Source organism: Oncorhynchus kisutch, linkage group LG2 (assembly GCF_002021735.2).
Source record: "Oncorhynchus kisutch isolate 150728-3 linkage group LG2, Okis_V2, whole genome shotgun sequence".
Classification (NCBI taxonomy): Eukaryota; Metazoa; Chordata; class Actinopteri; order Salmoniformes; family Salmonidae; genus Oncorhynchus; species Oncorhynchus kisutch.
In genome coordinates, this window is record NC_034175.2 from 40895060 (window position 1) to 40914019 (window position 18960).

Consider the following 18960-nt stretch of genomic DNA (forward strand, 5'->3'; position numbering starts at 1 on the left):
ACACATTGACTAAATCATTATACTGACTTGCATATTGTATGCAAAAACACAGGTATTTTTCAAAAACATTAATTCATCCCCATTGCTTTAGCAATACGAGACAGTGTTTGAAGTAAAAAACGATTGTCACTTTGACAAATAGGCTATAACAATCTAGTGGGTCCAATTCAAATGATAGTACAATTCAATTGACATTGTTTGTTTGTCTTTAACAAAAAGTGAAAGATGATTTTGGCTATATACTTCTTGGAGATGTGTGTCCTTAAAATGTTTAGCCCTACTCCTAATTTGTCCTCTGACTGTTCAGTCACCTGCTGGATCCTACATTTTCGTCAACTAACAAGAAAAGAACAATGGAGACTGGATTTTATGTGAAAATTGAGCTCCGTCTCTGCTGTTGGTGAAAACTGGATTAATCATCTGGGCATCAGTGGTAGGACAAATCATTTTGACAAAGTCTCCAAAAGCGCTTTTTGGGCTACTAATATGCCCCAACAATGACTGTTTCTACCTCTTTGGATGGTCTTCTGTCCGTCACCAAAAAGTTGATCATTCCCTCTGACTTAATGAGAAGGTTGCAGCCCAAAAAGAATATACCGAAAACCACCGTGAGCGATAACACGCACATAACGGCAATCTGGACAACTCTCATGAGAAAGAGACTTCTCTCATCCGGAGTCGGCGCCACGAAACCATTATCAGTCACCACTGATGAAAAGTTACAACAAAAAATATCTTCAGTCTTATTGAAAAGTCCTGAGCTCTCCGTTTGATTGAAAGCGGTAGAATTCATCTCCACTTTTCAACGTTCAGTTGGCACCACAAATAACAGCCAAAAGCGCACTTTCAAGCGCAATTTCAGAAAAATTCCCCACAAGCGCAGAAAAAAATGAAGAGTGAGAACCAGGAGATTGAAATGCCACCTTTAAATCTGGTATAGGTCTTCTGGTGTGTATCAAACTGCTTTGGCATACCTTTCCAAATGTCCTCTTCCCAGCCACAGTGCATTTATGATGTTCCAGCAACCCATGGTTATTATAACCTACCTGGATGGGTGAAACCATTTCAGGACGCACAGGAGAGTGCTGTTTTCCAAGAGTGTATAGTAGTAACGCCACCATGAGCATGATCAATGAAACACGCAATGCGTAATTGGATGGCTGAAAACCCTGCACCTGCCCATTCCATCCAGTCCAATAATGGGGAAAATAAATGCAATTTGGTGATAAAGTACAATTTTGGATTCAATATCCAATATTGGTTTACATTTTTATAATGTAGCAGATTTTTGATTTTATATTGTTATTGTCAGTTAATACAGTCTCAACCTCTGTCGAATTCGCGTCATGACTTTTTAATTTCATAGGTGCGCAGAGTGTACTTGATCTAGCTCGCACGCCGGTGCCGGGTACTCAGGCTCAGAGCTTTTATTTTGGAATCATTCCATTGGTCCATATGGACGTCAAGCCTAAACTCTTTCGTCCCTGCACTCCGGGCTAGCTAAATCAAGTGTACATTATGATCAATACTGTAATGAAACAGCAGGGAGCAGGTCTCGAACCCTCGACCTTCTAGCTCGTGCGGCAGGGTCGATTTCCGCGTTTATAAACCCAGAATCGTTACAATACTTTCACTGACATCTAGTGGATGTCAAATGGTGTATCTAAAACGAATTAATTAATTTAATTGTAATTAATGTATCCTTTAGAAAATACATTCAAATATGGTTGTTTTCCAAAGTATATCCAAATGCAATCAATTCTAGTTTGCCTTTTTAATTATACTTACTATGCCCAATATTTGACCCGAACTATAGTCTTTGACCTACTGTACATGTACCCTATTGGTATAAATGCCTGACTTTTTACTGTTACGTGTTGTTGGAGCTGAAAGCTGAATGAACGTTCTATTATTGAGATAATAAAGACTTGAAAAATATGCCTACTGTAGCTCATCCCTGGTTCCAAACTAAATCATCAGCAGATGGCAGTATAGTACTTGATGTAGAAAAGTGACACCATTGTATGTAACCTCCTCTCAGAGCATTTCGTATTATTCTGTACACAAATCCGGGAATCTCCAATTAGGATGATACAGTACATTACATTTGGTATGGTTACGTTGGACACATGGTTACTTTAGGCAAAAAGAAAAGGTTTAGAGGATGGGTGGACATTTAACGTGAACGTCTACAAATCCAAAGTTTGCGAGTTCAAATCTCATCATGGACAACTTTAGCGTTTTAGCAACTTTTAAACTACTTCCTACTTTTTAGCTACTTTGCCACATCTTTAGCATGTTAGCTAACTATCCCCCTTAACCCTTTTAGATAACCCTTCGCCTAACCCGAACCTTAACCCTTTTATCTAACCCTTCCCCTAAACCTAACCATAACCCCTAGCCTAGCTAACGTTAGCCACCTAGCTAGAATTTGTAACATCATATCTTCGCAAATTGGTAACATATTGTACATTTGACTAATTCGTAACATATTGTATATTTTGCAAATGTGTAACATATAATACAAATTGTAATTCAAAAACATATCATAAGAAATGAGCGATTGGCATCCAAAAATGAATATATACAATACGAACCATACTAAATGGAGAGTCTCAGATTTACTTACAGAATAATACAAAATGCTCTGAGACCAGGTTGTGGCATGAGAACAGAGCAATGCTAACATAGTAAACCTAGGTATAGGTTACAAAACTGGAACTCAAAACATTTTCTGTTCAGTTTTGCTGTGATGATAATTAGGGCCAGATTGAGAAATGATTCATTCTTCTGGATAATATTGGTTTGTATAAGGTGCCAACTTTGCTCCTAATTTAGGTTGAATTGATTTTTGAATTGTTCATATATCAACTCAAATTTTTGAAACACCAAAAGACAATCACACAATTTGAACAAAGACTTTATAACTATCTACTGACTATTTAACGTTATAGATCCTACATATTAACTAATTATTAACTGTGTATAAACTACTTATATTTTCAGATATAGCCTACAAATAATTCATACCACGAATATATTATATTATGTATCGTAGGATATTTCAATATGTCGTGTGTAACCTATGTATTTGAGTTTTGTGCTTTAGGCTATTTCCCATATGATGCACACTGAAAGAAATACATTTACCAGACGCCCTTGATGCTCAGGATCAGCAGGACTTCCTGATCGACGTGACTTGCAACCAATTACGGATGAATAAAAAGGACTATTGCCTCTATAGTTTTCATGGTAGATTGCACCAGAACGTATCGCCTGTCCGTTACCCCGTTATACATTATTCTTTCCGAGAACAGGTGGATACAAAGACATATCATTTTGCGCTGCATAGAATGTTAGAGATTACAGGGGAACTTGTTTAGGCTACAATATATCGGTAGTCTACGCGTCGCGTCGGGGGGACTGCGGTACATCTGAAGACGGACTAGCAAAGACTGTCAAGCAAGGAAGATTGCCAACCAGCAACATCATCGGGACGTAAAATTATGCTCTTCATTCAGATACAGGTTTCCCGTCTGCGGAACATTTGGATTGATAGTTTGATTTACCATTTCAACCATTCAAAAATGATTAGTGAATTACATTAGTGCTGTTAACCCAATGCAACACGTTGCTGGCAAGCGAGACATCATTGTGCCATTAATTGATTACAATAAGGCATATTTTCTGTAAGTATTGTACAAAATGACATGTTTCTTGAATGACGTGCTTTCATCTTTCAGCATTCAGACAATGTCATAAGAGATGGCTACAGTAGAAATGTTCATTTGGAATATAGCATGTTCTAGTGTTCCGTCTATTAATTACTAGATTCTAGACTGTCAATTAGATATTGCAGGAATGTAAGGTCCTATATCAGCCTACTGCTGATATAGGACCTGTATATACAATATTTGTTGTAACAATGTCACTAAGCTTTCCAATTAGATAATCTTAGTCTTGAATGTAGGAATGAGATCGATGAGCTGTAGCCTGGATATACACCTGTCCTTCTGCAGCAGTTTGAAGTCAATACCCTACTCATCCATCTTAATGACAAGATTGTTGTGGAGGTCCGATATCAAGGATGACATTTTGCCACACGATTGTTCTAGCAATTTACCTTTAAATATAGTGCTGTGAGGCCGGGTTGGGGGTCATTCAAAAATGGGAAAATCTTTGACACAAATAGCTTCGCTTTTTTTTTTGCTTCTCTTCACTTATTGAACAGTCATTGAAAACAGATGGCCTATTGTAATTATTGAATTGGAATTTCAGTATTACTTCCTGAATTGACTGCCTTGTATTCAAATTGAACCCAACCCTGCAGTGAGACACTGGTAACAGTTGAAGTGATAGTAGCCAGTGGGTTCTCAAATAGGTCAACAAGTTAAGTCTCACTTAGCCTATTTGTTATGGACACGTTGTCTTTAGATCAGTTCAGCTGTATAAAGACAACAGATGAATCGATATGTTCCCTTTTAGACTCTATTTATCGGTCTGCTGCTGAGTGGAGGGAGTGTGCGCTTGGCTTTCCACCATATCACACCCTGTGGGTTGTCTCTCACTTCATAATGGTCTCGATGAATCGAGTGGTACGATACTTACATTACGTCCTCTTCCTGGGGATCTACCGTACTATAGGTTTTCCGGTCCAAACCTCATAAAGCATAGGCTCGTACTACCATCCTGATCTCGTGAGCTTGGGATGGATATAAGTGCACAGAATGGGCACCTGGAGGAAAATGGGAGATGGTCATGCTTTTTCAATTTCAGTCAAGGGGAGGGTTTAGTCTTTTTTTCAATGTAGTCCAGGGGAGGGTCATGTACTTTGTAAATAATGAAATGTTGATATTTGTCAGTGTTTTGGAATTTGTTGCTTATTAGGCTATATATCGATGTGTGGCCGATGCCGCCCCTTCTCCGCTGGGCGTGCGCCTATAGGCTATTTAGTGTGGTCTCAATCAAACGATCCATAGCCTTTAGGCTATTTAGTGTGGTCTCAATCAAACGATCCATAGCCTATAGGCTATTTGTGTGGTCTCAATCAAACGATCCATAGCCTATAGGCTATTTAGTGTGGTCTCAATCAAATGATCCATAGCCTATAGGCTACGAAGTGCATGCTCGGAGAAGAACAGAACAAAGTTATATTCATAAGATAGCTTCTGGGATGGTGTAAATACAACTAGGGCTGCATTACACACTGCAATGGATATTACAATCCTGAGCCCCGGCCTGCTCTGCTCTTGCTGATTCCATTTTTTGTGTGTGTGCTGCCTAACCAATGGCTGTGCTGTGTAGGTCTATGATGGCAGTTCAGGAGGAGAGTCAAAGGCTTCTTCTGAAAATAATTTATGATTAGGCCTAGTCCAAATAATGTAGTCTTGCACGCGGACTGGCCTATAGCATATGCTCTGTTCGGTTTGAGAATGAGAGTGCGAAGCTACATCCTTCTATAGCCGAGGATATTTTTTTTTTGACTTTGCTTGAAAAGTAATCCAATTCTGTCAGTATCAATTGATTAAAGATATTTACTTTCTGTACAGTAGAAGATGTTTAAACCCAGACAGCTTTTAGGGAAACACTTGTGACCCTCTCAAGTTGGGTTAAGCCATGGAAGAAGAGTAGCCAGCAGTGTCACTAGGTCTACTCTGTCTGGGTAGGTTAACTTGTGGGAGTACCATGCTCAGATTCCTAACGAAGTCTCAGATTCAATTATTTGAAAAAAAAGGGGACAGTTTCATTGCAGACAAGACACACTGATTTAGAATTGTAGAAATATGATCAGATGAACACATGGGCCTATCTCTCTGTCCATTCTTAGCCTGTAATTTCGGGAATGTGTGTGGTATTTCAAAATATTCTGCTAATATGTCAAATGATGTAGAATTGCATGAAATGTTTATAAAAGGCCATTTCTTCTTGGACCTGTAAATACGATGATCTTTCCACGTCTACTCTTGTCTACGGTGGTATGCGAACCCACAACCTTCTGGCCCACAGCCCTGTGCTCTCTCAAAGTTCATTTGTTGCCATGTTGCCTAATGCTTACAGGACAATGAACAGTTTCTAAAACTGCATATCTAAGGCTCTGGTCTGTCCAATAAGTGAAGGTAAATGGTAGACAGGTTCTCTGCTATCCATTTGATGTTTTCATTATTATTTTGGGTATAGGGGAAGGTCACTTGTTTTTTTTTCAAGCGTTCAGGGAGGGTTTAGGTCAAATATATCTTGCTGAACGGATGGCCATCCATTTTTCATTTCAGAGAGTTCGGATTTTCTCCTTGTAACTCTTATTATAACTAACGTTCACTCCCTAAGTTCACCAGATCAGGATGGTACTGTGAGGCTAACCAAAGCACACCTGTTTTTACTAATTAGCTGCTCACCCAGACCTTTAAATAGCTTAATCAGGTATGTTGGGTTACGGCTGGACTGAACCTACAGGACGGTATCTCCAGGATGAGAGTTGTGGGGCCCTGCCCAATAGATATGCCACTAAAGTATTCCCTCGTGTACTTTAGTAGCACAGCCCACTTCTTCCCTTTGTTATTGACGTCGTCACGGCACCCCATTGGATCGGAGCGACGGACGGACTTAAGAGGATCAGCCCTCTAGTCCATCCTGATAATCATTTCCTGTACCCTGAATGCCTAACGCTGGACGATTTGTGCTGATTTATCCTTTTCTGAACATTGTAAAAGATTGGGCTCAAAGTGCTCCCTGTCATAATGCTTATATCAGTGGCCCTGGAGTGTACCTAAGTGAGTTTGTATTAAGAGAAGTTCAGTCTGCTTCTTGAGTGAAGAATCATGTACTTCAGATAATTCTGCATCTGGGAATCCAGAATAAACCAGTCAGAAATGATAGAGAACATTAGCGCTGAATTGCCATTGTTTGAACTTTAGAGCAGCCTTGTTTGATGTGTAGGAGTATGGATACAGTCAAACAGTAACTGTCAGTGTCAGAGGTGCCAAAAAATGTAACACTTCTGGCCCGTGGGTTAAAGCGTCAAAGCGTCGCCACGGTCAATAAGGTTTGTGTTGTTCCGACAAGTGTTTTCAGCTGAAATGTATGCTGTAATGAGGGGAGAGACCTTGTTGTAGTGCACTGCTCAACAGACAGGAAATATTCATCCGTGCAGATGGTTGGACTAATGACCCAGCCGCTTCAGAGGGGGAACGCGAGCGTCGCCTCCAGCCTGGTTGGTGGCACCAGACCCAAACATTGCACTCGACAGTTCTAAGCAGATGGCCGCGGGAAAACACAGCAGACATGTTTCCGATTTTTTTTCTTCTTCTCTCTGCAGAAATTAGCATAGAATTCAATATGATGAAAGTAGCGTGGTTCCAGCGGTCTAGTGTTACTAGGCGTTGGTCTCTTTCATTTCAATCAGATTCATGATGTGTTTGAAATGGAGGATTTGAATACCTTATCACCGGAATCTATACATTTTTATGGTTTGCGAAAAGGCCGCAACGGATGACAACATTGCACACAAAGGAGTCTTTATTTTATTAGACTGCCATTCTTAAGGCCATTTTGGGGCTAATGTCCCACCTTAGATGTCCTGTAAATTTTGTTAAGCTTTGTAGGCCTACTTATGACAGAAAGCGGCCAATGATGAACCATTGTCAGTGTGACTGTTGTTTACAGGGCTGTGACGCTACTAATAAACATGACTGGGCGACCAGGCTTGTTTTTGGAAGCGATAACAGTTAACTCAGGACAGGCTTGTCATCTACTGTGATTGACGTATACAGGAAGCAGAGGGGGATGTTGTGAGCGCAACAACGTTCAACAACTATATCTTGTTGAACGGATGGCCATCCATTTTTCATTTCAGAGAGGTCCGATTTTCTCCATGTAGCCCTTATTACAAATAACGTTCACTCCCTAAGTTCACCAGATCAGGATGGTAGTGTGAGGCTAACCAAAGCACACCTGTTTTTACTAATTAGCTGCTCACCCAGACCTTTAAATAGCGGAATCAGGTATGTTGGGTTAGGCCTGGACTGAACCTACAGGACGGTATCTTTGTTTTTGGAAGCGATAACAGTTAACTCAGGACAGGCTTGTCATCTACTGTGATGGACGTATACAGGAAGCAGAGAGGGATGTTGTGAGCGCAAAGACTGCACTACGCTGCACCTACGCAGCAGGAGAATGATAAGGAAATGGGAGAGTCAGATTTCCTTCTGGGGATGAGTCTAGAGGGGTGTTATAAGAACCATCCATTGGCATAGGGCCTTGAGCATATTGGAGGATGATGTGGGTAAACAGAAATGCGCACACACACACACACACACACACACACACACACACACACACACACACACACACACACACACACACACACACACACACACACACACACACACACACACACACACACACACCACTTCAACATACACCAAGGGGGTTTCTGTTTTCAGTTGTATTTTTTCATGTGGTTATGTGACCGCGTTTATGGAAACTCAATGCCCCACAGAACACTCCAATACCAGAATTTGTGTGTAAGACAGAAATATTTGATAGCCTTTTATGCCATTTAATATGGTCTAATTTCCCCCCGAAACGAAAACGCAAGACTTTGGGATCATGGATAGCTCTTATTGCTTTTACAGGACATTTAAAGGGAAAGTACCACAGTGCAGACCTTTCAGTCAAAGCAACCTTCTTGTACATCATAACATTGGATCGGAGATGAACATTTGTAGGAGGAAAATAGAAAACGTGCAAAGCATGCTCTATTTCAGTTGTGATCTAATCACTATCGTAACAAAGTTGTCAGGTGGATATGAATTAATATTATGAAAAGAGTGTCCATTTTTTTAACATTGTCTATTTATTCTCTTCGGACTGCTTCTTTTAGAGCGGTCTTGTCCGGCACATCTATTGTGATTTTACACACACACACAGTTTCATACAGGGAGAATTGAATGCAGCTTGTTGCCTCTGTAAACCAGTAATTCTCCTTAGAGAAAGTCACATTACATAGCAAATTGTTTTTTTTTTTTCATGTGGAATACTAGTGAGGTATTCATTTCATTCCATTGAGATTTCTGTTCCGCACAAACATTCTCATTGGACTGAAATCTATCTGCCTGGTCTAGGCAAATCTGCCAATAAACCACAGATGATATGCAGACTCTCTGAGGAAGGAATTAGCTTTCTGCTTTTCTCTCTCAAATGGAAAAATACCAAGTCATTGTCAACAACCGTGTTCCATACGAAAATAAATGTTCAAAGGAAGTTAGCTGTTGGTGGAAGCTGTATGGTGAAATCAATGAATTCTCCTCAGTTTCATTGTCACAATGTTCACTCTTAACATTTCATCAATTAAATGTTTTCTTTTCATTTCTCAAAGTTCTCTCTCCAACCAGGTCTGTGTGTTTTTCTCTCCTCTCTCTGTAGTGGGATGACATCCCGGTGTGTCTCCCCTCCGTTACCTTGTTTAGTCTCCAGAGTTCCTGCTTTCTGTCAGGGGCCAGCCTGCTGATTCCTCTCTGCCGCCACGACACGTCACGGGGGGCCGATGCGGCGTTTCGTATACTGTAAGGTGGTGCTCACCACCTCGCTTGTCTGGGTGCTGGTGGATGTCTTCCTGCTGCTCTACTTCAGTGAATGTAACAAATGTGACGACAGGAAGGACCACTCGCTGCTGCCTGCTCTCAGAGGTGAGCCCGAAATTGAATCAACTTTATTAATCCCATGAGGTGAAATTAGGTTTCTCACCAGCAAGACACAAACAACAACACCAAAAGCATACGTCAGAGACGCATAGACAATGCACCGATGGTTGGTGAAACAAGCACAACTGATGACTTCCATATAAGTCAATGGATTTGACACTATTAGTCTTAAAACCTAATCAAACATACATTAGAGCGTTTGCTCTGTAGATGTGGGTTTGTGGCCCTGCGAAACAGTCACCATGACTCAGGCTACAGACATTTATTTGACACCGATTTGCCAGCTCGAACACGGTAGTCCAACTCAAACAAGTAATTGTCCGATGTAAACACAGGAGTCCTATACAAATGACACTATTCTCATGCTATTACTTTTGGGAAGTTTGGAGAACAAACACCAAAGTAACTTCAAAGACAAGCAATGGAGTTACTAATAAACTTGTTGAATCTCAGCCTGGGTGCACAATTAAGAGAAAAACACTTGAGAATGAGAAAAGGGTTGAGTTTCAAATGGCACCTTATTCCCTGTATACTAAACTACTTTTAGTACCAGGGAATAAGTAGTTTATAGGGCATTCATAGGGCTCTGGTTGAAGCTAGTGCACTTTATAGGGAATAGGGTACCATTTGGGATACACTATGCCTTGATCCAACTGTTGGCTTCAGTTGGATCTTCCGTATCCCTGGTTAATCAAGCTTATCCACAGGAGTGTCCTTTCCTTCTTTGGCCCAGTATTTCCCGACATGGCCTTTCCAGTAAGCAGGTTTACAAGTGGCCCGCTAAGCTGCTTTCAAGGTTGGAATTCGGGAGAAACCTCCGCCAGAATGAAGCTAAAAAGTTACGTGGCCTTCTCGATTCCAGACTCATTTCCATCACAACAAGTGCCTGAAGTTAGAGTACATACGAGTTACTTATGCTCTTAGTTGAATTGAAATGGTGTTATCCGGTTTGGCACATGCGCTCAGCATTGAGGTCATTTTCCGACTAAATATGTCAGTGTAAGCTTTTGGGGGAATTAATGGCTTAGGATTTTGGCAGTCTGTCACCCATTCTCTCTGTTGCTTTAAGAGGCTCCAATGAACATCGTAAAATGTATTTGGTTGGCCTAATGGTCTTTGATCCTTGTATTACACATGTTAATATTATTTAGTTTAGGCCTTTTTTTGACATTCTTAAAGGGATAGTTCACCAATATGTCATTATGTCATTTGGGTGAATCCCTTAAATAAAGTGCACGTACGCGGAGTATACCAAACATTAGGAACCCTCAGAACAGCCTCAATTCATCAGGGCATGGACTCTACAGGGTGTCGAAAGCGTTCCACAGGGATGCTGGCCCATGTTGACTCCATTGCTTCCCACAGCTGTGTCAAGTTGGCTGGATGTCCTTTGGATGATAGACCATTCTTGATACACACAGGAAACTGTTGAGTGATGCAGTTCTTGACACAAACCGGTGCGCCTGGCACCTACTACCATACCCTATTCAAAGGCACTTCAATCTTTTGTCTTTCCCATTCAACCTCTGAATGGCACACAAACACAAATCAAATCGTAATGGTCACATACACATGGTTAGCAGATGATAATGCGAGTGTAGCGAAATGCTTGTGCTTCTAGTTCTGACAGTGCAGTAGTAACTAACTAGCAATCTAACAATTTCCCAACAACTACCTAATACACACAAATCTAAAGGGGTAAATGAGAATATGTACATATAAATATATTGATGACCGAGCGGCATAGGCGAAGTGCAATAGATGGTATAAAATACAGTATATACACTTATGAGTAATGTAAGATATGTAAACATTATTAAAGTGGCATTATTTAAAGTGACATTGTTTAAAGTGACTAGTGATCCTTTTATTAAAGTGGCAGTGATTGGGTGTCAATGTAGGCAGCAGCCTCTGAGTTAGTGATGGCTGTTTAACAGTCTGATGGCCTTGAGATAGAAGCTGTTTTTCAGTCTCTCGGTCACAGCTTTGATGCAGCTGTACTGACCTCGCCTTCTGGATAGTAGCGGTGTGAACAGGCAGTAGCTTGGGTGGTTGTTGTCCTTGATGATATTTTTGGCCTTCCTGTGACATCGGGTGCTGTAGGTGTCATGGAGGGCAGATAGTTTGCCTTTAGTGATGCATTGTGCAGACCACACCACCCTCTGGAGAGCCTTGCGGTTGAGGGCGGTGCAGTTACCATACCAGGCTGTGATACAGCCTGATAGGATGCTCTCGATTGTGCATCTGTAAAAATTTGTCAGGGTTTTGGGTGACAAGCCAAATTTCTTCAGCCTCCTGAGGTTTAGGAGGCACTGTTGCGCCTTCTTCACCTCACTGTGTGGGTGGACCATTTCAGTTTGCCTGATGTGTACGCGGAGGAACTTAAAACGTTCCACCTTCTCCACTGCTGTCCCTTCGATGTGGATAGGGGGGTGCTCCCTCTGCTGTTTCCTGAAGTCCACGATCATTTCCTTTGTTTTGTTGACCTTAAGTGAGAGGTTATTTTCCTGACACCACACTCCGAGTGCCCCCATCCCTCAGTCTCGTCATTGTTGGCAATCAAGCACACTACTGTTGTGTCATCTGCAAACTTGATGATTGAGTTGGAGGTGTGCATGGCCACGCAATCGTGGGTGAACAGGGAGTACAGGAGGGGGCTGAGCACACACCCTTGTGGGGCCCCAGTGTTGAGGTTCAGCGAAGTGGAGATGTTGTTTCCTACCTTCACCACCTGGGGGCGGCCCGTCAGAAAGTCTAGGACCCAATTGCACAGGGCGGGGTTGAGACCCAGGACCTCCAGTTTGATGATGAGCTTGGAGGGTACTATGGTGTTGAATGCTGAGCTGTAGTCAATGAACAGCATTCTTACATACAGTTGGGCAAAAAAGTATTTAGTCAGCCACCAATTGTGCAAGTTCTCCCACTTAAAAAGATGAGAGGCCTGTAATTTTCATCATAGGTACACTTCAACTATGACAGACAAAATGAGAAAAAAAATCTAGAAAATCACATTGTAGGATTTTTTATGAATTTATTTGCAAATTATGGTGGAAAATAAGTAGAGAGGAGAATATCCCTGCCGGCGCGATGCATGGAGAAGCCCGGTGGCTGAACCGATTCCGACAACATATCCCGAGAGCTATGTTTCCGTGAAACAGAGAATGTTACAATCTCGGATGTCTCTCTGGAAGGCAACCCTTGCTCGAATTTCATCTACCTTGTTGTCAAGAGACTGGACATTGGCGAGTAGTATACTCAATCCATGTCTCAATTGTATCAAGGCTTAAAAATCCTTCTTTAACCTGTCTCCTCCCCTTAATTTACACTGATTGAAGTGACATCAATAAGGGATCACAGCATTCACCTGCATTCACCTTGTCAGTCTGTCATGGAAAAAGTGTGCTTAATGCTTTGTATACTCAGTGTATGACTACAATACATTTATATACTGCAGTTTCTGTGTAGTATTGTATAATTTGTATTTTATTGTGTAGCAAAACATGTCTTTTACACATTTTGGTTTTAGATCAGATGATTACCTATGATTTCCATTTGTGTTAATTATGCAACCAAATGTATTACATCAATTTACAAGCCTTACAATATTATACAACCATATAAGCACCACACTATGACTAAGGAATCGCAACTTATGAAGTCCTACAGTAAGCCATATGGATTGGATCACTCTCAATTGCATTATATCTCATTTGGACAAGTGGACGCCGATTCTAGCGTGTACACAATCTAGTCAATAGTGGACTTTTAAAAGAATGTTTGATTCCAGGTGAGGGTAGGTACACCTCAGCGGTGGCTCGGTCTATGTTGGGTACTGCATGAAGTTATGATTAGAGTTTTATTAGTTGTATATCCTGTCAATACGACACATGATATACACCGTCCAATGACATGCTTACTTGCAGGTTCCTTCGACATTGCAACATGAAATAAAAGATAAGAGTACCAACAGAAAGGAAACGGGTGCTGTTTGACGTTAAGCCCAACAAAAAAGTTTGACGAAAGCTGTGCAAGAGGGTAAAGCGTTTGGTCATGGGTAAGCCATTGTAGCAGACGTCAGAAGTATTCAGTAACCACTGACTTCACTAAATAGCTTATTGATTTTATTAATCAATTATGTACATGTAGTCAGCATTGTTTGTTCCCAGAAACTTGGTGTACAGTGGAACTGTACAGTAGCTCCTATAAAAGAATATCCTCTAGTTTAGACATAATTATGTTTGTCTGTTTTTGAAGCTATCAAAAATACATAAAACAATACTGACCACATTGTGTTTCAAACCTTCTATAATCTTGGAATTTAGGATATACTTACAGAAAAACGCCACTTTTCCTAGCAGTGTGTTTGTGTAAGCGTCAATTTCCTTTCAATTCGTGCCACATTAAGACCTAGATAACCAAGTGAGGGGAGTTCCTAACTAATTAATGACCTTAATTCATCAATCAAGTACAAGGGAAGAGCGCAAACCCACAGTCACTTGGCCCTCCAGGAATTGAGTTTGATACCCTTGCACTAAGCCAATTGAGTGACTTCACCAAGTGCTAGCCCTTTATAGTGCACTACCCTCAAAGGTAGTGATCTAAATAGGGAGCCATATGAGATGCATCTAGTCTCTTAACGCAGCAACCTTGTACAGGCCACAAAGTCCCCTTCCACTCTACAAAGTAAAATAAGCATAGAAATGGCTTGAGGATGTTGGAAATCAAGCTAAGATCATATAATATAATCAGAGCCGCCTGCAGATCAATGTGATATCCCACATGGCTTGAGCCTTTGCTCCCACTTGATAAGCAGGCTTCACAGCCTTTCTGGAGAGAATCAATGATTCCAATTTGAGTTTGAAAAACACATTGGGAACTGCTGATGGAAACCAAAAGAGCACGGTTCTTTTGAAATGGAAAACAAAATGTGAAATGACTTCGATTGCCATTTGAGTAATTTAGCAGATGCTTCTATCCAGAGTGACTTAGTTAATGCATTAATCTTAAGCTAGGTGCGACAACATACAGGCATAGTAAACAGCTACTTTGAGGAAAAGTATATCAGCAAAGTCAGAGCTAGAAGGGGGGGGGGTACTCCACTGGTCTAGCTTCAGGGGGAAGCTGGTTCCGCCATTGGGGTGCCATGCCAGGACAGAAGAGCTTGGACTGAGCGGGAGTTGCCCTCCCGTAGGGGTGGGAGGACCAAGAGACCAGAGGTGGCAGAACGGAGTGCTTGGGTTGGGGTATAGAGTTTGAGCATAGCCTGAAGGTAGGGAGGGGCAGTTCCTCTTGCTGCACTTTAGGCAAGTACCATGGTCTTGTAGTGGATATGAGCTTCGACTGGAAGCCAGAGGAGTGTGAGGAAGAGCGGGGTGACATGGGAGAACATGGGAAGGTTGAAAACCAGGTGGGATGCAGAGTTCTGAATAAGTTGCAAGGGTTTGATGGCACAAGCAGGGAGCTCAGCCAACAGGGAGTTGCAGTAGATGACCAGTGCCTGGATTAGGACCTGCGCTGCTTCAAGGTGAGGTAGGGTCGTACTCTATGGATTTTGTAGAGCATGGACCTGCAGGAGGGAGTCATTGCTTTGACGTTTGCAGAGAACGACCGGGTGATGTCCAGGGTCACGCCAAGGTTCTTTGCACTCTGGGAGGGTGACATTGTGGAGTTGTCAGCGTGATAAGAGTTCTTTGAGCGGGCAGGCCTTACCCGGGAGGAAGAGAAGCTCAGTCTGGTAGAGGTTGAGCTTGAGGTGGTGGGCCGACATCCAAGATGAGATATCTGCCAGGCACGAAGAGATGCGCGTCACCACCTGGGTGACAGAAGGAGGGAAGGAGAAAAGTAGTTGAGTGTCATCCGCATAGCAATGATAGAGATCATGTGAGAACATGATGTAGCCGAGTGACTTGGTGTATAGAGAGGGCCTAGAACTTATCAAGGGGTCAAGCTCATTGAGGAACTCTCCCAGGGCACCTGCTGGGCGATAGATGAAAGCAATGTTAAGCCTGAGTGGACAAGTGACAGCATATAATTAAAATGCGATGGATTTTAAAGAGGGAATGAAAGAGAAAATCTCCAGTTTTGAGAAATTAGTAGCCCTGTGCCACAACCGCAACGACCAGATGCTTTCGGACTATGAGAGAAAATGTAGTCGGATGGAGAAGCAGTGTTCTCTGGGGTTATCCATGTCTCCGTCAGGGGCCCCCTCCCCCCAAAAAACTAATCAAGGGATTGAATGGCAGCATAGACTGAGATGAACTCTGCGTTCTTGACCGCAGATCGGGCAGTTCCAAACGCTGCCAGAGACCCAAAATTGCACAGAGGTTGTGCGCGCAGGGTACACTAAATTAGAAGGGATGTAGCCAGGGTGTGGGGAGCATCTATAAAGCCTACAGGGGAGAGGAGTGTACAGGTATAGAAAACACATACGGTAGTTACCAAAAATACAAAAAAAAGCTAAATGAGATCAGGAAAATCAATAGGTAAGATGCTCTTTCCTTCCTCGAACAACTCGGCAGAACGGTCTCCGTTTCAGCGACGAGACCACCGCTAATTCGGCCACCGTTTGTAAACCAGTGGAGACTGAAGTACAAACACTCATTTCTAATTGCCTAGCAGGGGTGAAGAGCACAACCCCCCCTGTACTAATTGCTGATTGCCTCGGAGATTTGAAACCACTCCCCCTCCAGTACAGCCACTGATTACCAAACAAGTCACAAATTGCCCTGCCCCTCGATCCTGGTTGATGTGTCAACAATCATCTGCAGCATATGAGCAGTCAGCAGTTCACACAGCAAGTAGGCCTCTGGGAAGACGGGCAGCACTTCAAGTAGGTGGCCCTAGCTAGCAAAAAAGACGGTACTAGACCGCAACAGATAAAGACCAAAAATATCAGGAGTCCTCTAGCTATAGAATGGCGCACCACATAGCCACTGTTGCAGTAAGCTCTTAGCACTGTCACTTGTGGATTGCAATATTGGATACTGTATTCGTACTTATTTGTCCATTTAATAACTCAACAAAAGTTTTAAGTAGGCTAATCGATTCATCTCCATTTAAATGTCACCCCCAAAACTGTAAACAGATGTTTTACAGGAAACAGGAATGAAAGAATAGAGCACTCTTGTTTTTGCTCAACACTATTGACTGTGTCTCTACAGACCCGTTGTATGTGAGTGTGAAGACCGTGTAGCAGTAATTGCTGACAAAATCACTGGACAAGGACTAGGGCTGGAGTTACTGTTGTCGTGGTCCACGTCAGGGGGTCAGTAATGGGTTTGTTGGGCTGAAGAGCCAGAGAAAAGGGCAGATGCCACAGTCATTTTTTATTTATTTCTAAGCCTGAGGATAATATTGAGCAGTTCACTTGAACTTGTGAGGATACTGTGCATGTTTTCATATAGAAATCATTACATTGGTGGGTGTCTGGTCACCTGGAGGCTCTCTCTCTATCTCTCTCTGAAAAACACTGTAGTGAAAAGAGCACGACAATGGCTCTTCCCCCTCCGGATGCTAAAAATATTTTGCACGGGCCCTCAGATCCTCAAAAAGTTATACTGCTGCACCACTGAGAGCAACTTGACTGGCTGCATCACCGCTTGGTATGGAAAATGCTTGGCATCCGACCGCAAGGCACTACAGAGGGTAGTGCTTACTGCGCGCTACATCACTGGGACCGAGCTCCCTGACATCAAGGATCTCTATACCAGGTGGTGTCAGAGGAAGGCCCCAAAAAGGCTCAAAGACTCCAGCCACCCAAGCCACAGACTGGTCTCTCTGCTACAGCACGGCAAGCGGTACCAATGCACCAAGTCTGGAACCAACAAGACCCTGAACAGCTTCTTCCCCCAAGTCATAAGACTTCTCAACAAGACTTCTAAATAGCTAATCAAATTGTTACCTGCAAATGGTTACCTCTGTTGCACTGACTCTATGCTCAAACACTGTACTCTACCCACCGTCTCACACATACTTACACTGACACCCCAACACACACATGCACATGCGCACACACACCATATGTTTCAAGTTATTAGTTGTGTTATATACAGAATATACATGGTATACACCGTCCAACTAAATGCGTACTTGCAGGTTCCTTCTCGACAATACAATAACAATAAGAAATAATATAAGAGAATAAAACGAACATAAATTAAATGGGTGCCATTTTACGTTAAACCCAACAAAAAATGTTTCCATTACGAATTGGATTCGATGAAAGCTGTGCAAGAGAGTAAGCGTTTGGTAATGGGTAAGCCATTGTAGCAGGCGTCAGAAGTATACAATAGTTACCGAAATCATATACTCAATAAGCAAATAGCATATTGATTTTATGAATAAATTATGTATACATAGTCAGCATGTCAACATTGTTGGTTCCCAGAACATTCTGTGCCATCTCTGGGTGTACGGTAGAACTGATTAGCTCATCCTGTAAAGAATATCCTCTAGTTGAGAAAGCCTCAAAAACAGAAATAGATAATTCTATCAAAAATACATAACACAATTCTGACCACATTGTGTTTCAAACCTTCTATAATCTTGGAATTTAAGATATAGTCACTTATCAAATGGATACCCGGACTACCTGGCACTGATTATGCACACACAGTCTCACACATACTTACACTGACACACAGAAGATAGCCCTATTTGGTAAAAGACCAAGTCCATATTATGGCAAGAACAGCTCAAATAAGCAAAGAGAAATGACAGCCCATCATTACTTTAAGACATGAAGGTCAGTCAATGTGGAACATTTCAAGATCTTTGAAAGTTTCCTCAAGTGCAATCGCAGAAACCTTCAAGCGCTATGATGAAACTGGCTGTCACGAGGACCGCCACAGGAAAGGAAGACGCAGAGTTACCTCTGCTGCAGAGGATAAGTCCATTAGAGTTAACTGCACCTCAAATTGCAGCCCAAATAAATGCTTCACAGAGTTCAAGTAACAGACACATCTAAACTGTTCAGAGGAGAGTGCGTGAATCAGACCTTCATGGTTGAATTGCTGCAAAGAAACCACTACTAAAAGACAATAATAAGAAGAGACTTGATTGGGCCAAGAAACACGAACAATGGACATTAGACCAGTGGAACTCTGTCCTTTGGTCTGATGAGTCCAAATTTGAGATTTTTGGTTCCAACCGCCATTTCTTTGTGAGACGCAGAGTAGGTGAACGGATTATCTTCTCATGTGTGGTTCCCACCGTGAAGCATGGAGGAGGAGGTGGGATGGTGTGGGGGTCCTTGGCTGGTGAC

At 42.1% G+C, this 18960-nt stretch overlaps 2 protein-coding genes across 2 annotated transcripts in view; one reads left to right on the forward strand and one right to left on the reverse strand.

The window, feature by feature from the left end:
* Positions 1-374: 374 nt before the first annotated feature.
* rprma (reprimo, TP53 dependent G2 arrest mediator candidate a) lies at positions 375-911 on the reverse strand. The gene has a single exon (XM_020498842.2). The coding sequence runs from the start codon at positions 791-793 to the stop codon at positions 482-484; it is 312 nt and encodes a 103-aa protein (XP_020354431.1). The 5' UTR covers positions 794-911; the 3' UTR covers positions 375-481.
* A 2306-nt stretch (positions 912-3217) lies between these two features.
* LOC109902473 (polypeptide N-acetylgalactosaminyltransferase 13-like) overlaps positions 3218-18960 on the forward strand; it is a 51291-nt gene continuing 35548 nt past the window's right edge. Inside the window, exons 1-2 of the mRNA XM_020498856.2 lie at positions 3218-3689; positions 9421-9683. Coding sequence (XP_020354445.1) covers positions 9542-9683 — 142 coding nt within the window. The 5' untranslated portion in view covers positions 3218-3689; positions 9421-9541. The remainder of the gene's footprint in view (positions 3690-9420; positions 9684-18960) is intronic.